Source organism: Triturus cristatus, unplaced genomic scaffold (assembly GCF_964204655.1).
Source record: "Triturus cristatus unplaced genomic scaffold, aTriCri1.1 SCAFFOLD_189, whole genome shotgun sequence".
Taxonomy (NCBI): domain Eukaryota; kingdom Metazoa; phylum Chordata; class Amphibia; order Caudata; family Salamandridae; genus Triturus; species Triturus cristatus.
This window is the reverse complement of record NW_028187520.1, coordinates 88,096-111,464: the sequence shown is the minus strand read 5'-3', so window position 1 is coordinate 111,464 and position 23,369 is coordinate 88,096. Positions and strand designations below refer to the sequence as shown.

Here is a 23,369-nt window from a genome sequence, read left to right as displayed (position 1 = left end):
GGAAAGTTTTGCTAGCAGTACCCCTGCGCATCAGTAGGCGGCGTTGTGCGGCTCCGCGTCCGTCGCTGGCGTCGTAAGCGCCGAGATGACGTCACATAGACTACTTAGGTGCCACCCATGCGCGCTGACGTCAGTTCTTTATTTTTCCGCACCAGCAAGCGCAGATCCGGTTAGAGCACGTACCTTAGTCACTTTTTGCCTACCCTTTTTGAGACTTTTTGTCTCCTTTTCTCCTTGGTGCACGTAGGGATGCCTGGATTTAACTCTTGTGGGTTCTGCCGTCGTAATATGTCAGTGGCTGACTCCCACGATGTTTGCCTCTACTGCTTGGAGACCGACCATGACTTCCAGTCCGGCCGGGACTGTCGGGCCATGGCCCGAAGGCCTTGAGGGAGCGGCGCTGGAAGTTGCTGGAGGCCCGGCACTCGTCCCAGCGCCGTTCTAGGTTCAGGGACTGTTCCTGGGAACGCTCGCGGGGCCGCAGTCGTCGCTCCTCGGACTCCCAAGTCTTCGGATTCGGGTAAGCGACGACATAAAAAGAAGTTGAATAAGCGAGTTCGCTCTCCGACGTCCTCCCGTCGGTCCTCGGATGCGGACAAGGGGGACAGGGGTTCTGGCCCCTGTGGCTCCTCTGGAGCCTGGGAGTCCCGCGGCCTACCCGCCTTACCCGGGTCCGTCGATAATTCCCGAACGGGTGCAAGAATTTCTTGCTACCAAGGACCGCCTTTTTAGGCCTTGGGCTCCCGCTGACGCGCCTTTGGGCCCCGCGGTCCCATGTCAGGATCCTGTTGGGCCGCCGGCGGATCCATCTTCGGTGCCACAGGATCCTGCGCCATTGGCTCCGGCCCCAGTGCCGCACGGTCCAGCGCTGCCGGCTCCGGCCCCAGTGCCACCCTCGGCTCCACCTCCAGCACCGCAGTGGGTGTCGTTTGTCCCGTCTTTGCCCCGGTTCCAGGACCATTCTGTTCCTACCTGGGATCCGCATTGGGACGTGGCGCCGGCTCGGCCCCGCCTGGCGCCGTTTCCGACGCCGTATGTTCCTTCTCCAGCTCTGTCGCCGCGGTCTGTTCCCCATGCAACAGAGGTGGAGGACACCTGGGAGGGGTCCGAGGACCCTCTTGCCCATCAGTGTGACTCCGAGCAGGACTGGGTGGACGACTTGGAGGACGCCGGCGACCTCGACGTCTCTTCTGACCCGGGGTTTGCCTCTCCCCCGCCTACCATGGAGGAGGGCACCTCCTACACGATGGTGCTCCGTCGGGCAGCTGAGGTCCTCAACCTCGATCTTCCTATGGTGGCCCTCAAAACTAATCTCCTCATTGAGGTGCTCCAGACGGCGTCCACTTCGTCGGAGCCCCTGCTCCCCTTTAACGGCGCCCTCACGGACGTCTTGTGGGGCACTTGGTCGCGGCCAGCCACAGGGGCCCCTGTGGATAAGAATGTCGCCAGGCATCATCGCCCGGCACCTGGTGAACCGGCGTTTCGGACCACTCATCCTAAGCCTGAGAGCCTGGTCATCCTAGCCTCGACGTCACAGTGCCTTTCCCACAGCTCCGCCGGGTAAGGACTCTAAGAAGCTGGAGCAGTTCGGTAAGTGGTTGTTCTCTTCGGCCAGCTTGGGGCTGTGGTCAGTGAACACCGCCTGCTTATTGGGCCGCTATTCCCATGCGGTGTGGGATACAGTTGCACAGGTGTTGCCTCAGTGTCCTGTGGAGATCCACGCTGTGCTGTCCCAAGCTGTTGCTGAGGGTAAAGATGCGGCTACGTTCACCATTCGGTGTGGTTTGGACACCACGGATTCTCTGGGTAGGGCGATTTCTTCGACTGTGGCGCTGCGTCGCCATACCTGGTCGCGTACTCAGCATGGCGATCGATCCGACTGCCTCTTCGGGAGGATCTTCTGTCGCAGCAGCAGGGGACGTTCTCCACCCGAACCTGTACAGCCTCCACCTCCATGCTTCCAGATCAGCCTTCTCTTTTTACGTCTCCGGTTGTTAACCGTTTCATAAAAGGCATTACGCACACGCTTCCTCCTGTGCCGTTCATAATGCCTCAATGGGACTTAAACTTTGTCTTGACACATCTGATGTGCGCTCCCTTCGAGCCCCTTCATACCTGTCCTTTGCGTCTTCTCACTCTCAAGACGACCTTCCTGGTAGCTATCACCTCTGCCAGAAGAGAGAGTGAGCTCCAGGCTCTTTCTTCCAAACCTCCTTTCCTTTCTGTTCATCCGGACAAGGTGGTTTTAAGGACCCGTCCTTCTTTCTTGCCAAAGGTTGTCTCGCCCTTCCACATCGGGCAGACCATGACTTTGCCCATCTTCTTTCCGCCTCCTTCAAAGGAGGAGGAGAGGCTTCACTGTCTGGACCCAAAACGTCCGCTTGCGTTCTATTTGAAGCGTACACCGCAGTTCCGGGTGGATGACCAGCTCTTTGTTGGCTACGCGGGCGCCAAAAAAAGGTCGGGCCGTGCACAAATGAACCTTCTCGCGGTGGGTCGTTCTGTGCATCAAAGCGTGTTACTCCTTGGCTAAGAAGGAGCCTCCTGTGGGGCTGCGTGCCCATTCTACCAGGCAACTGCAGTCACTACTGCCTTGGGAAGCGGCGTTTCCTTGCAGGACATTTGTCAGGCAGCTACGTGGGCCTCGCTGTAAACATTTACCAAGCATTACTGCCTTGACAGTCAAGTCCGGAGAGACGGCTTCTTTGTCCGTTCTGTTCTCCGTGACTTTCTGGTGTAATCTGTTCGCAGACCCACCACCGCGGTTGATATTGCTGGGGTATCTATTCTAAGGTAATGAATCTATCACTAACCTGTCTCTTTCAGATGCACAAGTTACTACTTATGTAACGATATATCTGTAAGAGACATTAGTTAGTGATAGATTCCTTACTGCCCCACCCATCCTCCCCGTTCTGCAGACTGATTTCCAGGGTTAAGGTCATCCCTTTCAGGGCCCTAGTTTCTTGGCACCAGTGGTCAGTTTATTGCGTGGCTCTGCGTTCCTGGCGCGGAAAGTCGTGTACAGAACTGACGTCAGCGCGCATGGGTGGCGCCTAAGTAGTCTCCGTGACGTCATCTCGGCGCTTACGACGCCAGCGACGGACGTGGAGCCGCATGACGCCGCCTACTGACGCATAGGGGTACTGCTAGCAAAACTTTCCAGATCCAGTCTGACGGCTGGGGATTATTCTAAGGTAAGGAATCTATCACTAACTAATGTCTCTTACAGATATATCGTTACACAAGTAGTAACTTGTGCTTCAGTGCTGGTTTTATTGATGTCTCTCGTAATCCGCCATTTTGAATCGCCGTGTTCCTTCGTCCGACAAGGATGCGGCGGTGATTCTGGCAGTATTGGCAAAGTGTCCCCCGGCTTGGTGCAGCAGGAAGGGTTGAAATGAGCTCAACATCGCAGCAAACTCAAATGGCTATATTTCCGAATTATTTTGCCGATATTAGACCATGGTTGCCATCGTACGGCCAGGCTCAACTGTGAGGAAGATCGCCGTGCTGGTGGAAATGATTGTGTGCAGAAACTTTCTTTATAGACAGCGGACACAGACTTACTTTTAAAACTTGCAAGAGTTGCCAATCTTTTGGAGTGCATCTCAGTAGGGAAAGGTAAAGCTCTTTCCGTACATTTCAGCCGCCATCTTAGGGTCAGGCCGCTTTAGTGACAGATCATTGCAAGGAAAAAATCATTGAACATGGCAACAAAGGTTATTGTACCTTGTCGGAAGATGAGTCTGTTGAAATCCCTATGAGGCGGGTGCTCAGGAGGGTCCACACGCTGTCTCTGCTCTTGCCACCACCTGTGCTGCCGTCGCGGGGCTCTGCAGTGCGGGGATCGCGCAAGAGGGGCGGCTATGGTGCAATCTTGCTTCTGAGGCAGTGCAATGCCTCGGACCGCGCCACACCAAGTCGTCAAAAAGGTCAGAGCGCCGCAATGAAACTCCGCGCCAGGCTACCTTCTGCCTCATGCCACCTTCATAAAGCGGCACATAATGTTTTTTGGGGGCTCCTCCGATCAGAGAAAACACCATACGGCAGATTCAAGCTCCAGAGCTGTGGCGGATCAAGTTCCATCCGCCATCTTCCACATGCCCTGGCCTGTAATTTACAAGACATAGAAATGAGTACCAGGATGGTTAAAACACGCATCATGGTACACCGCTGCAGCATTCGTTATCACAAACTCAATACTAAGATGTGCACACACTTCAAACAGAAGGGACATACACCAGACAACTTACGATGTACAATAATTGAAGCACATCCCCAGATGAGCAAAAATGCCCTCTTCAGGAGAGCAAAATTAGATTTTTCGACTCTCCACTGACAAACAGGTTCTCAATGAGGACACCCCTTCGAGCGAACTGAACAGATAGACCTAATTTCTGCTTTGTGGATAAAATAGGCCTCAATGTAGTATCTCAGAACTAGGAGATCCTTCCACATATATTGACACAGATGTCTACAGTTCTGCATATATCTGTATGGAATAACCCTATTACATAATTGCCGTACTGCCCTTTTGCCTGCTCAACCTTAAGACACTGTTGTACGAGGTTACCTTACCCCAGGAAACTGTGTGTCGTACTTTGGCCACATTGCAACCATAGTGAGATGGCCCTTGACCATATACTTCCATCTGGCATTTATATACAACATCCCTGTCTCTTTGATATCCAGGGTGCATGACATACTTACGTTATGCAACGCTCCATTTCACTGTACCATCCCATGCTACTTGATTTGTCATTTTCCTTTTGGCAGCACATCACTTACACACTACCTCTCCACCATGGCCTGATTTACATTGATATCCTGATATACACCTTCTGTGGCCAACTCACTCCCTGTCCACCGTGACCATGAGGGTGGTCTGGTTTGCATTAAAAAACGGCAGCCACACGATCACTAATACCTTTGTGGTGTACACGTTGTTTCTGCCTGTTTAGTCTTGTTTTTATTAAACTCTAGAAAATGCCATTACATCCCCCCCATACCCGCTCACATTTGGCGTCCACTATGTTTTCATACATTCGTGAACCTATTGTGGCCCACGTGCTGTTTCAGCCTTGAATACAATCTTGTCATTTCCATCACACACTCCGCCCCTATGCCGGCTGCTATTGGTACTCTTGTCAGTAACTTAGTCTCTAGCGGTTAAGTACCGTTCCAATATGGCGCCCATTTTTGGCATTCTTTGACTGGAGACCCAGACACCTCACTTTTATGCACCACCACCACCACGCCCTGACCGGTTGTGCCCCCCACTCGGGCTGCTGCTCTGATTATCTCTGCTAGTGCGAGTATTTAACCTGGCCCCACAAGGTTTCCCACACTCAACCGAGCTGGTGGAGTGAGGGTAGGTTTACCTGCTACTGAGCCGCTGCTCAACTGTAAGTACTTCATCCTTGTGGTTACTATGGGGTGTACCCTTGGACCCCCCTTCCCCCTCCCGGTTTTGTTGGCAGTACTTCTGATGTGACAGTTAGATTATTCTATCTGATGCAACTTCTTTTTTACACACTAGGACCTTAAACATTCTTAACGTTTCCTCTATCAGCAATCGTTGCAACTGGTGAGCCACCCCAGATGGGTGAGTTACAACAGTTTTCCTACATACCATGGTGGTTGACAAGCTACCCCGCCTGTCTTTGCCCTTAGATGTGTCACCTGCATGCCCCTTATTTATTCCTTTTCACTGCGCCTATCACTTTTGATCTTTCACTAACAGCTTGACTACAATTCTAATGCATGCTGTCTTTTCAGAGGATTTTTAATGGTGTATACCAGTATGTTTTCTAGGTCGGTATTACTACAAGGTACCTCACGGTCAGGTTGCGTGAGTGTTCCGTTTACTGGATACTAATAAGGAAACCAACCACTGTGTAGAGAGTTATTTTATTCTTGGTCCTGAAGAACTGCTATTTGATCTTTTTGACAACCTAGGCAAGAAACTTGTTGACCTCTATGCTGTAGCCACCGCTGAACATTACATCAGTGGTGTGCCATTCTAAATTTTAACTAGGACAAGTGGACTTGCTGATTAAAATTAATTCTGAGTACCAATGAATCCTATTTTATAATCCCTCCCCACAAACTTTACACTCATCTACACCTCGAGGCCCTATACCTTTGGGAATAGATCTCCGACAAAGAGCCCCTCATAGGGTGCCCGTCAGGCAGTGCCTGACAAGGAGCATGCTCTATGATGAAGCATGACACCCAGCCAGGTGTGTGATGTCCCTAGTTCCTAAATTGGGAGACACCCTCTCCTCCTTTTGGACATTTATCTGCACCGACCAGTCCTCTATTCTCTTTAATATCTCCAAGGAACTGCATACTTTTGTTCAAATACTTATACCCTAGGGGCATGTATGCACCCCCAGTTCCCTTATGTTTGATATACCTTATCAGACTACCACCTATATTTCTCTATTCCCTCTCTTCTGTTCTTGTTCCTTCACCTCCTTCACACTTTCCTCTAACTCTGCTCCTCCTCCCCTTTGATATTTTCAACTCTCCCACTTCTCTTTTATTTGCTGCCTTTCTCATGTCCGCCTTCTCTCTTCTTCTCCCCCTTCCTTCCCCCTTTTCTGTCTTTTCCTTCTATATCAATAATCTCCGGTCATCTCCTCTTAAGCCATTGTGGGTGAATGTGCCGTTGCCCACGTCTACAGCAGCACTGTACCGTATTGTGTGAATGTGTTGCTGCCTCTTGAGTCTGAGGAAGCATCATAGATGGAGCGGCTCGTACTGCAGCTTGTGCACCTCACTTGGGTCAGCTGAGTCTTACGGCTTTGATGCTTTACATTGTCCACAGGTGGGTGAACTGCTCTTCATAGACATGCGTTGGCCGAGCTGCTCCTCACAGTCCTCACTTGGGCAAGCTGCTCCTCACAGTCCTCACCTGGGCGAGCTGCTCCTCACAGTCCTCACTTGGGCGAGCTGCTCCTCACAGTCCTCACTTGGGCGTGCTGCTCCTCACAGTCCTCACTTGGGCGTGCTGCTCCTCACTTGGGCGAGCTCCTCCTCGCAGGCCTCACTTGGGCGAGCTGCTCCTCATGATGCTTAGCTGAGCAAGCTGTACCTTTGTGAGGCCTCTTGGCAGAGCTGCCATCTTGCACCTTGTTGCATCACCAACTTCTCCTGCATCTTTCTACGGCATCACTTGGGTCTTCTGTGATCTTTGACGCACAGCTATACCTCTGGTAACTGATCTCGTGAACAAGACCTGGTGCTCACCTTACTTGACATATTGTGCTTCTCTAGTATAGGGGCGGCCTGGGTTCATGTTTTCCGAGTGGCAAATTGTACAGGTGTTCGCTTCCCTCCACATCAAGCATACATATTTTAATTGTTGTTTTTTAGGGGATGAGCTTCGCCCCATTGTTCAGTCAGAGGTGAAATAGTGCAGCATTTAAGTCCTTAAAAGACCCAAACTATTGTATTATTATATTCTCCCCCAGCACTCCAGGAGAAGGTGTCCGAAGCTGAAGCCGGCATGATGCAACAGCTCTCAGAGATGGAGAAGAGAGTCCAGGAGGCCAGGCGGGAGCACACAAAAGCAGGTGAGATCCCAGGAGGCCATGTTTGGATCCAGTAGAGCAGGTCCTTACTTGTACTGTATGAGGCAGCAGTGGTGACTTCCCTGTTACACAGGAAAAAACTGAAAAGGTCCCTTTTCGCCCGAGGATTGAATCAATGTAGATAATTTCTTTTACAAACTGGCAAAACCATAGGTCCACATTTGGTTATTAGGAGTTGGGATTACAAAGCTGAACACATTTATATAAAGAATAAAAAGTAACAAACCTCAAAGTTGCAAAATTATGTGATACTCTCAATCATAAGCCAGTAAACGCATAAAGATAAAAATATGTGCATTTAAATATTTTATTCTTCATTGAACAATTAAGAAAACATAATTTTCAAACACAGGGTATATTTAAAAATACATCATTTTAAAGTGCTAGTGCAGATAATGTAAATCTCTAATATAACGTATCTCATGAACACATTCAAATACACATAGACACTGTAATCATCAATAGGGCCCTGTTTTGTTAGAAAAATGTATGATTAAAAACCAGCTTCAAGGTTAATCGAAACTGTGGAAAAAATGTTGATGCGGCGTTACGGTGAAAGATCAACTATTCGTCACCTTCTTCAGGACAATCATTAAACAATTTAAAATCATCACTCAAATTGGCGCAATACGGAAAAATATGTTACGTCCCCTAAATCGGGGAGTAACATTTCATGGAACAATGTGGAACTGCTTCTATCCAAAGGATTGGTAATTGCGGATTAGATTTTAGAATAATGAGTCTCCAAAAATAGTTTGAACGTTTACTAGTGGACCCTGGGCGGCAAATACTCATGCTTATGGGCGTCCCTTATATAATGGAAAGATCTGTATTGTCTGCGTAGCCATTAATAAACTGAACTTCAACTCATATCCAATTGTCTCAATTGATTGGATACCATCATAGATAAAAGGCAGAGCTTGTTATTGCGACTGTCTGTATCGCAGCCCACTGGTTCAGGATCCTGAAACAGTGAGCTGCGATTCGGACGGCACATATACCCTGTCCCTTTTCCTTGTAGAAGTGTAACTCCTTCGTGAGTTTGTGATTCTCTGTTACACAACCTCAGTGCAATGGCTTTTCCCACTCCTTGTTCCCGTACTCACTCTGCTGCAGAACAGAAGCGGTACCTCACTGGTCGAGATCGGGTGCATTCAGGATGGTATGGCCGTAGGCTGCTGTACCTCACTGATAATACCCGAAACATGTCTGGGGTTACTCGTGTTCCCCTTCAGAGAGGATGTGGCCAGCATTTCAGGCTGGAGCAGTCACTTCATCTGTCCGTCCTGTGCTCTTGTGTTCCACATGTTTCATTCCCACTTGGATTCACGGTGCTGGTGGGTCATTTACGTTTATCCTTGTACATGCCATTCTCACTCTCTTGATTTGGGATTGCAAGAACACCTATAACTAGGTACCCCACAGCAACTTATAATAAGTGCATCTGTCTCTATTAACTACTAAGATTATGTCCTAAAATCTGGATGTTTTTCCCCTTTGCAGTGGTTGCTCTGAGACAGGCTGAGCGGCAAACTGTCCGGGACAAGGAGCGGAGCCAGGACATGATGAGGCTGCAGGAGGAGAAGCATAAGCATGAAACACAGCGGCTGAGCCAGCAGCTTCGAGAGCTGGAGAGGGATCGGAATCTCATGATGGTACAACCTCGGTTATAGCTGCCACCTTCTGATCTTGATCTATCAGCGCCAGATAGTCTTAGCAACGTAGACTTAAAACACTGTCCTGGTCAGATCTTCATCTCTGAAACCTCAAGACCCAACACCCAGGCTCAAATCCTTTTATTTATTGTACTTGTTTTAATATGAACCCAGCATGAAGGTCAGTGGAGCATTCTACATAGCATGCGTGGGTTACAGAATAACGAACACAGATTTACAAGTTAAAAAAAGGTTTTTGGCCTTAACCACTGAGTTAGTTACATGAGCAGTAGGCTAGGGTGATCGGCCAGCAGAAGAGTAGAATAAGGCATGATTTTGAGAGCTATGAAAAACTAATAGCTTGGAGAAAGGAGGGAGACGACTCCAAAGAGTAATCATTCTATTGAGGATGTACTCAACTCTGTGCAGTCCAGGATCCAGCAGGTCTGCTGATTCAAGACACAACTTAGTTCCATCAGTGACAATCGCACAAGATTGAAAACACTTTCCTTTCTAAAGGACATTACAGGAAAGCACTAAGAGGGTGAGGAGACGACAAGTACATACATCAACACCACACTGTATGTTTTTCTCAGTGTGGAGTTCTTGCATACAACCTAGCCATACCCACGATTCTCCTGGCCAGCAAGCGGGGAATGGTGTCGGGCTGTACATATCTCAGATCTTCAAAGTTCAGGCGTGAGACATCAGGATTTTTATCTAGCCTTCCTGTTTTGACTGATGAACTGTGCCCCTTCTTTGCATTAAGAATGTCCTGCGTGGACTCTTGCAATGGCTGGTAACCAGAGTGGACCTTCAAGTCATAGGAGTAGAAGTTCCCTCATGACACCCTGCATGGCTCGTCAATGCCACAGTCTTGTAAGATTACAGTTCAAGAAGATTTGTTCCTTGATGCCTTCACTGGCACCTCCTTTGTTCGTAGCTTTAGTTTGGGCTCTCAAGCTATATTGCCTACGGTTACCTCATTCAAACAGTTTATCACCTACATGTGTATCACTATTGAAGACCAAACACTGCATGTAGTGCTGTACCTCAGGCATATACAGGGCCACTGAAATTATGCAGCAGAGGACAACCACATTTACTAAATTATTCGGCAAGAAAAGCCAAATTTTCCAGTGTAATGTGGCACATAGTATTCATTATTTTGCCATTTGTACACATTGTAATACTGTCTGGGAAAGGAGTTCACATATGTAGTACCAAGTTAACACCCAAATACAGTTATAAGCAACTAAAAGAAGACCAGTCAACCGTTTCAAAGGGCTTTCTCGTGCATCGGAATGCATGTCGTTATGTTTTTTATTAAAATCTACAGATTATACATCAAATGATGAGTTATGTGGGAAATCTATATTTATTCCCAAAGAGCTGCAGTCGCAGAATCCCTTAATTCTTGTAGCCCTAGTTCTAGAATACTTGTCATCAGCCAGAGCAGGAAAGCCCAGTAGACATATGTTCGTAGCTGTCGCCTCCTTTTCATGGTGCTTCACCTTTGATTCCACATAAACGATTATCCAGACGCCGATTCCTCAGACCTCTGAAACTACAGGACAACTTCTGTCTTTCAGCTGAAGAAACCTACTGTTTAAGGGTGTCAACGCCACGTTTGGCAACTGACACTTGAGCCTTGAGTTCTTACAGCGCCCCTTCCATGGTCGGCACTTTATTCTCTGCATTCCTTGAGGGGACCTCAATGTCTCTCATGGTAGGCATTATCAGAAATACTCCCTCTCTAAAGTGCTCTCCCACATATACAGCCAGGTCCTGATCTCATTCACAGGATTCTCTACGGGTTGAGGGTTTTGGGACAAAAATACCACTCTTACTCCATTTAAAGAGCCCGACTTGTCATTTGTTTTCACTTGTAAGTAGTGTCTCTGCTGTTGAAAGCCTCTACATTTCCCCAGCGTGAGATATACCTGTAAACTGCAGGAGAATCTGACTGCCTGGAAGTTACCCCCTCACCCTGACCCCTCCCCCCCCCCCTCCATTCATCCCATGGGGCTGCCCTCCCACCACACCTCTGTGACACCAGAATCTGTTTCCACTGGGGAAGGCTCACAGTTGATCAACACTCACTAGCTTGTCCATGGTTGGCTGGAGTTTGATTGTCCAGACTCACTAATGCCCCTCCCAACTTGCTGCCATCTTGTCAGCGGTGTGGACGTGGTACGTTCTCGTGAGCTGCAGCTTCCTCTGTCTCTTACAGAACAGGGTGCCGGGGGATCACTAGATGCAGCCAGCTCGGAGCCCTGCAAGCTCCATCCTGTTCATTGCTCCTTCAAGCATTAGGTGGTTGAAAGGTCAGACCTGGCGGAGAGCAAGGAGCAGGTAGTAGTTATGTTACAGTGGTTTTCTAGAGTGCTTAGATACTTGCTAGTCTCTTGGCCCTGTAGTCTGAACAACTATTGATAAAAAATGTAAGCCTTACATTGTGTCCTGAAGTGTATAAGAGGAGATGATTCCAGAGTGAGGAAGCTTGGTTACAAAATTAGCGGCAACCCAATACCCTATTGTAAAATCTTGTGAGCAGAAGAGTATTAGATGCACACAGCTCTCTGGCCCATACATAGTAGTGTGACAGATGATTCTACCCTGGATTAGTAAAGGAGGATGTCCAGAGAGTGGATGGGGAACAGTATACTGTAGTTCATATTGGACTTCGATGAGTGGCTAGTGGAAAGAACGAAGCCTAGGAGCAGCAAGGCCAGAGTGTCTGGATCGACAAACTAGGCATGTCGCTGTAGTTAAGATGCCTTAGATAGAGCGGCCCTCGGTGAAGCACGCAGCTGAAATCCACTCTAGATCGTACCATCCCAAGCAGAGACAGTGTATAAACAGCAGAGATAAGGCTAAGAGAAGGTCTGCCTCAGACACCTCGGCGGGTAGAAGCAGGTTGATGAAAGTGACTAGAGGCCTTAAGGGAAAGAAGATTTCCAGTAGAAGCTTTATACCCATTTACACAAAGCAAGAGACAGGTGGACTCAGGTGGGAGACTGGGGAGGAGGCAGCGATGTTAATTGAGGTATTAGAGAAGAGGGTTTCATTTTATTCCTGGGAGAGAACAGTATGGTCAGAATCAAATAAGAAACCTTTTGTCCTAGATAATTGATAAGTAGCAGGAGCATTGTGTTTGTGCTGAATATGGTATGATCACAACCAGAATGAGAAGATTTTCAGCAAAGTTTGTTTTGTTTGAAGGTTTTTATGCTCTGACAAATGATAAAAAGTTACTTAAACTTCATATGAGCCATGGTTGTGGTGGCGAACTGATCGTGTGGCCGTAAGCCACTGGTATCTTCAAGAACAGAGCATAAGGGAGGGATGTTGCCTCCGTTAGTGTGTGAGAGGATGAGTGGTTAGAACAGTAGCATATGGTCCTTCATATGAGGCTTAGTTGATACCAAGTTGTCTGGGTTTTTGTCTTCGCCTGCTCTCTGAATGTATGGCAGAGTCTGATGTAGAAGCTTAAGAACTGGGCATTGGTAGAGATGGAGTGGCCAAAGCCAGCCAGCTGTGTTTTTATCACAGTCTCACTCTTCTAAGATTTGAGCTTCCCACCGATTGAAGATAAACTTAGATTTGACTTGATTATGTTTGAAATATACCGTTGCCATGCAGGATCAGGTAAAGGTCACGTCTAAGGTGGTGTATAGTGAATGCCATCGCCACATTAAGATACAACTATGCCAGCAATGAGTTTACACCTGAACTCCCAGGTAGAGGTTCAACACTAAAACAATGGTCAACTCCTGTTCAACAATTAATGGAGATGATCTGGGAGGGTCATAGGGATATATTGTTGCCTGCTGCCTATGAACGATACAAACCAATTGCGTAGTGTTTGAGTGATGTCCATGCAGGAGGAAAGGATGTTGAGTGTGGGATTTGGTGATCAGTCTTATTGAAGGCCAAGAGGCTGGGATCGCCCTGGTCCATGGTGCTTCAGGGTGTCGCTCACATCATGGGTTCCGTCAGTTTTTGTGCTGCACTGGGACAGACGAGGCATGGTTTAGTAGCTGAGCTGCCGACTTTGGAACCTGGTTTGCAATAGAAGCCTCAATAGCTAAATGAAAAAATGAAAATCATGTGATTTTGAAAATAATTCTTAATATCAATGGAATATGATGTGAAACATGTTCTGGGGGAGGGCACAGAGCAGGAAGGTGGTATTAGAACTTAACTGTGGTGGTTGGGGTTGATTGCCTTTGGTGTCCTGGAGTTCATTCTCTTATGGAAATGGTTTTGGCAGACTCCCGAGTAGGAAACTGTGAACTCCAATTAAGTCTAAAAGAAGCACTTGGGTTTGTGAAACTCAATGCAGTTGAAAAGGGTAAACGAAATTGACAACAAATTACATTACTTTATAGGAGATTAATTTACTCTACTGTAAGTGATTCGCCGTGCCTTGACACCCTGCAGTTCGGGCGTTGTTTATCATATGTAAACCTTAATTTCACTTATAACCTTTTATTATACCTCCATTTTCAGACTTTAGCGATTATGATTTATAGTTACTTGGTAGGCCTCACCAAGATAGCCTCGGTTGCGCGTGTATGTGGTTTAGGTTTGTGTCCTATAAAGAGTCCGTCACCCAATTCCTTACTTATATGATGACATTTTGGTTTTGAATAGTTGCATTATATTTCTTACGATCTACTGCATAGTACTGACCCAGTTGCTAGAAGGTTGACAACCTCATTTTTATTGTGGTTTCTGTGTCAATATGTTGTGGGCTATACAAATATATATCAAGAGGAAATGTACTTTACTTTTCGTTTGCCACTTTAAAATGTTGGCTACGAGATATTGCCCGTTCTTGAGATGTGATTAGTCCGCTATTGCTCTTTCTATATTAACTGTCTCAAGATAGCGCCCATTAAGATAACAATAGAGACGAGAGTTGTGAGGTCACGGCTAGTCCTTATTCTATTGCTGTGTACATAAGCTGTTCTAAGATGGCGCCCATCCACAATGCCACAAACGAGCACGCAAGTGGACAGGTCGTGCACTACGCTCCCGCCCGCTAAGCCCATGTTTGATTTAAACTTGCATTAAGCAAGGATCAGGACCCATAATGTTACTAATGCCCAATACCAGTATTTTTTTGAGAGGACTCAAATTGATTTATATTCAACTTCATAGAGTGTTTGGCTGATACGCATGCATCAACAGTATTATTCCAGTGGGTATATGATTTTCATCAATATGATTTTTACGATGGATGGATACCTTGTATGATCAAGGTGCTGTAACGCGCAAACAATTTGATAATTTTATCTTTATTTGGATTATTGTTAACGATGGACGCATTTCGGTTTTCTTATATTTCTATTCTTCAGTTTTAGTGGTGAGATTGACTTTAGACCAGGAGTGCTTGGAGTCTTCATGGGATAGACTGACATGTTGTTGGTTGTTTTGATTATTTGATTCTCAGGTGTGTCATACCAATATATCCAAGGGTTTAGGGGTTAATTCTAGAACTTCAGATGAGTCTCCTAATCTAAGTGCGTTATAATATGGTGTCTATAATTGTACAGTATCACAGATTGTGGACTTTTGTATGATCACTTCTTCCTTTCATTCTGTCACAGCCTTTGCTTATTGTCTTCCTTTGTTATCCTGATTTATGGGTGCCAACAACTCTGGTGTGTCACATTAGGAAATGCATTTCGGGTTATCACAATAAGGGATTTGACTCCTGGTCTCACATTGCTGGTTACTATAATATTGTGTATTTACAGCATGGACTTACCACTGATTTTGATATACAGCACTGCCAGTTCCTCTTTCTTGCAGACTTAGTAATTTTTCTAAATGTTAGCAACTGGTGAAGGTTGCCTTATGATGTTTTAATAATGATTACTATGTAATGCCCTCATGTCTGTTTCTGTTCACTTTAATCCTTTGATCCCGATCTCTGTTACAGTCTAACTTCTTTTCTCACAGGCCACACTCAGACAAAAAGGGCTTCTGAGGCAGCACAAGCAGAGCAGGTTCCCTGCCCTTCAGACCTCTGAGGCCGTGGGCGAGGAAGAGACAGAGCAACTACCAACAGCACTTGCACCCAAGGGCACACCGCTCTCTAAAGGCAAGTACTCTCGTGTATCACTTCTAAACCCAAGTGATGCAGTTGGCACCCCAGGTGAACATCTCGCCATCTAGAACTACCTAAAACAATCAAGCAAAACAATACCTAGGACAATCCCTAAATGACTATACATATTTATCTAAACAATACCTAAAACAATCAAGTAAAAGAGAGAGCTGGAGCACAAAGACTAGTCCGCAGTGTTGTATCAGGTGTATGTTTGTGGAGCGCAGAGAGCAGTGTTGTATCATGGTATGTTCTCTCATAGGGCATTTCCATGTATAGTCATAAGCACTTGAATAGCCCTGCCCACTTGCGGGGACCCTGGACCACTTCTTTAGATATATCTTCTTAAGTGGATATTTTTCGCCTTTATTCAGGAAGGCCTGCAAAGACACTTAAGAGCTAGAAAGACAATTATGCAGCCTAAATACATAGACTACCCTGGCCGCATCCTCATAAAGAATTGAAAAAAGGTAGCCAGTATACTAAATTTGTGTCGTTTTTGTAGCATTAAACACACAGAATAATCTCCTTCACAAAGCCCCTTTTTTTCATGATAGAGCTGGAAGGAAAGGACAGAATAGCCCCATAGGCTGCCATTATATGTCTTTGAAAATAGAAGCTGTGCCTTTAAGATCCCAGAGACCATCACTATCCCATCATGCACAGCTAGTGGCAGTTACTTCAGTTCTTTTTCCGGCTCCTGCTTTCAGGACCCTGGAGCATTGAGCTCTACCGATTTTGTGTTTTCTTCAAAATTCACTTCTGAATTTAGCAAATAACCACTTCACTCGACGTCTTTGGTCTTCCTTTTCGTGTTTGTCTTTTTCTGACAGAAACTTTGCAGTTGTTCACTCAAAAATACCATCTCTTTTTGATAAGTGCCCAGACAGTGGTAGGACGAAGGCCAAGACTGATCCTCACAGTGTGTGCATAATTTGTCTTCCTGCTGCTCATGTTCCTGATGCTTGTTCCATGTATAAAACCTTCTCTAAGCGTACTCGGCGTGACAGAAAGAAAATCCGGCTTGAGGGAGCAGAAGAGAGAAGAAAACAGGAGGCTTCAGCCTCTGGGGGGCTCTCCAGCAGAAGAAGGGCTAAAAAATGGTCCCGGACGAGGACGTCGAGAGGAGGCACAGCTCCGACCTGTTCACCATCTACCCAGGGCTCTTGGGTTCAAACGACGTCGACGTTCCACGTCGCGAAAAAGATCATTGACGTCGATTTCGAAGCCGATGACGATACCACTTTGGTCTGCTTCAGGAAGTCCACCGCTGACGATGACACCTCGTAGGTCACCGTCGAGTACCTTTTCACACCGGCAAAGTCGCTCGACGTCGAGACGGCCCCAAGTCATCACTGTATATCACCGACACACTCCCACCGTCGATCGACGCAGAGAGGGTGGCGCTCAGTGTCGAAGCGAGATTCTCCTTCTAGGCTACATGTAAGGTCGCTGTCGACGAGTAGATCGACGTCTAGAGGGAGTCAAAGAACCTCCTCAAGAACTTTGTCACCATCTTCAAGACTTCAGAAGGTACGTAGGAAAAGACGTATCTACACGTCAGATTCAGATTATTCCTGAACCTATTGACCATCTAGGCTCGTTTATTCTCCAGCATCTCATCAGCAGTCTCCACCACCTCTTCCAAATTTGGAACCAAGATCTCCGCCTCCTCCTCCTCCTCCTCCTCCACCACCACGTCCTCCACCATCTTCGCCACAAAGACAGAGGTCTAGATCCCACACAAGCCATTGTTCTTGTAGTCATAGATCCTCTACTCATTCACGTCATCGCCATCATTTTTTTTTTTTTTTTTGCAGAGTTTTATATAGCGCGAACTTGACCCGAATCCAATCAGGTATCAGAGTGCTTTACATAGCACCAGTTACGTTACATTAGGACACACATTAATTCTTTGTTAGGCACGGGGAGATGAAGTGATTTGCCCAGAATCACAGGATGTTCAGCGTCATTACCGAGGCTCGAACCCAGGTCCGAGGTCGAGTGCCCTAGCCGTTAGGCCAACTCCTCTCCCCATCATAGACGGAAGTCTCATTCCAGACATACCAGAGACACTTCCTCGTCAAGCACTGGCAGACATTAACCTACACTGACGGATTCACCTCCCCCACGGATCTCGCCAGTTGATTACATTTCAACTTCTCAAGAGGTTTTAGTGAGGGGTGCTTTCAAATTGAACATTCCACTCTCTACTCTTACACCTTCCATCATATTTGAGACTCTGCAACAAAAACAGGTGTCATGCCCTTTGCTTCCTCTGGTGCCAGGACTGTTAGAACCAGCGATGGAGCTTTGCTTGACACCCTTAACTGTGAAGTCAGCTCTTTCCAGGCTGCATAATAAATACCGGCCTCCGGAGCAGGATCCTGCTTTCCATAGGATGGGCCCAACTCCAAGTTCTATTATTGTGGTGGCTGCGAAGAAGCAACATGCCACAGCTCCAACTTCAACAGTACCACCAGATAAAGAAAGCCACAAAATGGATTCGGTGGGGAGGAAAGTTTGCAACACAGCAGCGACTGTCATGAAAGTTGCTTGTGCCACACCCTTGTTAGGGAGATATGACAGGGCAGTGTGGGAATCGCTTCCGCAGTTTGCGGACTACCTCACTAGAGACAAGAGAGAGGATTTTAATGAAATACTGGCAGAGGGCTTGATGGTCTCTAATCAAATTATAGGTGCAGCAGCAGACACATCCATTCTTGCTGCACGTGAGTATTGCCATGGCGTGGCATTACAGCGGCATTCATGGCTACGCCTTACGTCACTCAAGCCTGAATCGCAACAACGCATTCTGAATCTCCCGTTTTCAGGTACGACTCTTTTTGGCACTCACTCAGACGAGGAGATGGCCAGGATGAAAGCCGAAATGACACTAAAAGCAGTAGGCCTGGAGAGTCCTAAGAAGCAGCGCAAATCTTTCCGTCCTTTTCAACGGCGTTGCTCTACACAGAGGGTTCAAACCCCTCGATGGTATCGGGGCTGCCAGGCAGGTACGCAACCATAGTACCAACGTTCCTACCAGCAGTATCAGAAAAAACAAACAAGAAGAAGATTAGGCGAGCAGCCTGCTCAAGGAGGCAAGATGCCAGCTGGTGCAAAACTCTGAATCCTGTCTTCCCCCTGTTCCATTACCTGCTCCGGTAGGGGGATGCATCAAACATAACGCAAGACAATTGGGTGCTGAATATTGATCGCAATGGATACTCACTCAGGTTAATCAACTCTCCACCGTCAATACCTCAGAAACAATCCAGGTTCTAATTACAACTGGAAGCGGACATTCTCTTACAGAAACAGGCGTTGTAACCCGTTCCTCCGTTACAACGAGGCAGGGCCTATACTCCAGATTCTTTCTTGTCAAAAAGAAAGACAAGAACGAGTATAGACCCATTCTTGACCTAAGGATGGCCAACAAGTGGATTCAGAGAGAGAGAGAGGTTCAGAATGCTAGCATTACACCAAATCTAGCCTCAGTTACATCAAGGAGATTGGTTATGCGCAATCGATCTTCAAGATGCTAACTTTCACATTCCCATCATAGAGAAGCATCGCAAACTCTTGAGGTTCACTGTGGGAAAACCACTACCAATACAGTGTGCTCCCATTCGGCCTGATGTCAGTGCCCAGGACTTTCTCCAAATGCAAGGCGGTGGTGGCCGCGCATTTGAGGAAACACAAAGTGCTCGTCTACCCCTATCTAGAGGATTGGCTCATCAAGGCATCCACGGCTCAGGAACCTCAGCTGCATTTCAGTTGGACTGACTATCTCCTTCGGTTGGGTCTTCATATCAGCCAGGCAAAATCCACTTCGGTTCCCGTGCAGTTCCTGCAATATCTGGGAGCTTCCATCGATACTCGCATGGCAAACGTTTGTCCTTTGGAGGCGAGACGCTTATCGATACTTCGGAAGGCTCAGGCTCTCATGGCACTGTCTCGCCCGACTGTGAGAAAGGTATCCTCACTACTGGGTTCGATGGCATTCTGTATATTCCTCACTCCGAATGCACGTCTCCACATGAGACCTCTGCAGGAATACCTGGAAGATCAATGGGATCAGCGAAAAGGCGACTGGGAAGACCAGATCCAATTGTCTCAACACGCCCTCTGGTGCATCAAATGGTGGTGCAATCTCACCAATCTCCTACGAGGGATCCTGTTTCACAAGGAGATGCCTGTTCAAACTATAGTCACGTATGCTTCTCTCCTGGTAAGGGGAGCCCATAAAGGTCAACTTCAAATCCAGGGCAAATGGTCACACAAGGAATCTACTTAGCACATCAATCTGCTAGAGCTAAGAGCAGTTCACATGGCGTTGAAAGCCTTTCGTCCATCACTCAGCTCCAACTCCCTGCTTGTACAGACGGACAATACAATAACAATGTACTACCTCAACAAGCAGGGAGGCTCGAGGTCCAGACCTTAGTCTAGGGAAGCCCAGACGATCTGGAAGTGGCTTCTGGCCAGAAACTTGACCTTAACAGCAACTCACCCCCCAGGTGGTCAAAATGCTCAGGCTGACTCTCTAAGCAGACTCCTCCAGGAAAACCATAAGTTGGGAGGGTATGCCCAGACGTGGTCCCTTGCTCACTTTGCCACTGGATTCAAGCTAGGCTGGCTGGAGAGGGGTGTTACCACGAAACCGTTCCCAGGATGCTTGTTTCCAGTTCAGGGAAGACCTGGCTTGGCAGTTCGGGCTGGACTGTTCCCATGAGGCACAGGGTCAAGACTGATTTGCATATAGCTGGGTCTAAACTGAGGTGGCGAAGTGAGCTAAAGAACGATGATGGATTCAACCCAGATCTGTGACTGGGGTGAGTGTCTGAAAGTTTAAGCACTCCGTCCATCATCTCCTTGTGATTGCTTTGTACTCCGGAGGTCAACTCGTTCACCACCGCAGAAAACAGCAAATGCCAAAACTTTGGGTCAAGGTACTGTCGTAAATAAAATATTACGCTCTCATAATTTCATAATATCAATAAGATCATGCATAAAGCAAGAGGCTGAGTCTGTGGTATCAGGTTCAAAAGGGCTTTATTCCAATAACTCGAGTCATAGGGAGAATAATACCATCACCACAAGGGATCAGGAAGGGTCTCAAAAGTATTCTCAGAATATTCTCAAACTTTATTCACAGAGTACAGTATATATACATTTGATATTATACGTAAGCAGAAGAGCAAGAGAGAATGAGATAAGAGCATGTGGGCGTGTAAGTAGGCGTGAAGGTGGGCGTCCATGTGGGCGTCCACTTGATGATAATAGGTAATTTGTCATAGGTGGGTGGATACCTGGAGGGGGTTGCGTGATCAGCTGGAATTGTACTGGAACTTTGCCTTACTTGTGCTCAACTCGAGCATGACGTGGGGAAGGGTTGCTGTGCAACCGGGGAGTCTGGAAGTGAGGCCTTCAGTGGGTGAGGCCTTCGGTGTCAGGACGACCAGCACATCTTGTTTTATCTGATATCCGATGTCTGGAGCAGGGACTGATTTGTGACATAGGTTGCCCATCACCAAGAGCCGATGTGGCATCTATTTCTTCATTTACTTCATTTACTGCAGAGGCCTTACATGGGGGCTATGGGCTTTTTACTGATGTGAGCTTTGCAATCTCACAAAGAGAGACAGAAAGGCTGGGCTTTCTCCTTTGCAGATGGGTTATGTTTATCCCTCCTTCTCCAGGCAGGAATGCGGCTCTGTAGGAGTAAGCAGATAACCGTGCTCAATACTGTCTCGGCACCTTTGACAGGGCCCCTTTGGCTGAGGCCCAAGTGTGCAAGGCCAAGGATACGCAGCTGCAGCTTTCTGAGCGTTCTGAGGCCTGAAAAACCTCTTTTCGGCTCTGGCTGAGCCATAAACATGGGTTTTCATGTAAATGCAGGAAAACATGATGCAAAACGTGTAGGCCTCAGTACAGATTTGTCGTTTCTCTCATGGGAGACTGGATGATGGCAGGCCACGTTATAGCATAAGCATCATGATAGAAAAGCCATGGAGGGGAAATGCATAGGTTACATGCATGTGCACATAAGCGTTGGGGGGACACATGGGGACACATAGGCCTCATCATTTTTATTTTCCTCATTCCCTCCTTGTCCCCTAGTGGACCCCTTATGTCACATCTATTTTCATGAGACAGTCGATCTGTTCTTGCAGCATTATTTTTCCATTTTCAATGCTCTGTAAATGGGGATGTGGAACACATGCAGTAGCACACAGGCCGCAAATGGCCGGGCCACACTGCAGACATAGGCAACAACTGAATATCATTAGTAGTATTAACCCACAGACGGTCAACACTTTCCATCCCCATGCCGATATTAATCCCCAGAGCCAACTGGACCAAGTCCACGTGCCTGGGTCTTGATGTATGTTTTGGGCAATCTTGTGGAGCCTTGTTATTGCTTTGTATACAGACGGTGCGTTATTAGCAATAAAAGAAATGATATGTAGTACGTCCCACCCCACTCTAAGGGCAGCTGCACATAGGCTGTCTGTCCACAAATAAAGTAGGTGTGTCGTGATGCTCTGAAATAAGACTTTCCTTTGTCTTTGAATACTATTATAGTATCACACTCACTGTGCCCCAAATGTACTGAGCCTTCTTTTCTGACACACAAGTTCCCTTTTACTGGCAGGACTGTAATTGAGGATGGACCTAAATTGTGTATGGGCTTGACATTCAACACTATAAAGACGAGGGTCGCATTTCTTTGCAGATACTCTTCATTTTCTAGATCTGTACCTTTTCTTTGGGGAAGACCTTCTTCATCTGGGAAACATGCTTCATTCATGACTTTATTCAAGTTACCCCATACCCAGTCGCCCCTACACTCCTTGTCTTGACATTCTTTGGCTTCACCGTTGATGGATGTCATTAAGGCAAACCATGCTCCGCAAGAACCATTATGGGAGAAAGGAAAAGGGAAAAGAGGCAACACTCCCTTCACCTTCTGATACGGGGGAAGTCGGCCACAGACCCAGCAGTCTGTAGCATTGCTAGTCTGATGTGAATGGTGCAGCATCTGAATAAAGGTATTGTTGCGTAAGGCAAGTCGATATGATAGCTCATGGGATGGCAGATCACTAAATGTGTGCTTTATGGTATCATTAGTGGAGGAGTGTAAGAGTGAAGCAATAGGAGGAAAAATAGCATGTAGTATTAAGCTGATACATATTATCGTGATGCACAGAAGAGATAGAAAAATCAAAGTCACTATACATCTACCACGTAATATTTTACAGTATATGCTTTTTATCTTGCTCTTTTTATCAATGTTATTGTCCAAGATCTTATGCAAGCCAGAATACATGTTCAACCGCTTCACCACCTAGTGGACTTAATTGATCAAACGGGTTCTGACTTATTAGATCTAAGTTTAGCTTGAAGAAGTTAGTGTCCTTTTTGAAAGAATCGTTATTCCCGAAGTAACGTTTACAATGATGAAGATGAACCCATCCTTTCCGTCCTTTGACTTTAACGACTTCGGCGCCTTCCACCTCGGCTCAAGAGGGCTCGATCTATCAAAGTTCCTTATTAGCGATGGAGTGTCCCTTGACCTGGGTGTTGTCAGGGAAGGCGGCAGCAACCTGCGAACGACAAGAGAGTAGTGCAGACATCAAGGAAGCCAGGTAATCTGTCAGCATGTTACTATCAACATCAGTAATCTTTTTAGGCATTGGAGTGCCCCACATATTCGGTGGTCTACCAAAAACCACTTCATAGGGAGATAAGCCTGTTCTAGAATGGACTACCATTCGCATGTAAAAGAGGGCAACCGGCAGGGCTACCATCCAATCTACACCTTTGTCTGCTAGTTTTATCTTTAAGGTCTGATTGCGTCTTTCTACAAAGCCTGCTGCTTCAGGATGTCGCACACAATGGAACTTCCAGGTATACCCTAACAGAAGGGACACCTGCTTCATGAGTACTAGGACATATTTGTAACCTCTACATCTGTTCATTTGGATA

At 46.9% G+C, this 23,369-nt stretch overlaps 1 protein-coding gene across 4 annotated transcripts in view; it reads left to right on the top strand.

Moving 5' to 3' along the window:
• Window positions 1-23,369, top strand: part of LOC146771112 (coiled-coil alpha-helical rod protein 1-like) — a 186,337-nt gene that overhangs the window by 148,660 nt on the left and 14,308 nt on the right. For 3 of the 4 annotated variants that reach the window (XM_085640343.1, XM_085640342.1, XM_085640340.1), the window contains 3 exons: window positions 7,482-7,583; window positions 9,105-9,256; window positions 15,230-15,365. In XM_085640343.1, coding sequence (XP_085496469.1) covers window positions 7,482-7,583; window positions 9,105-9,256; window positions 15,230-15,365 — 390 coding nt within the window. Of the gene's footprint in view, window positions 1-7,481; window positions 7,584-9,104; window positions 9,257-15,229; window positions 15,372-23,369 lie in introns of all 4 variants that reach the window. The other variant, XM_085640341.1, reaches the window with a different exon arrangement.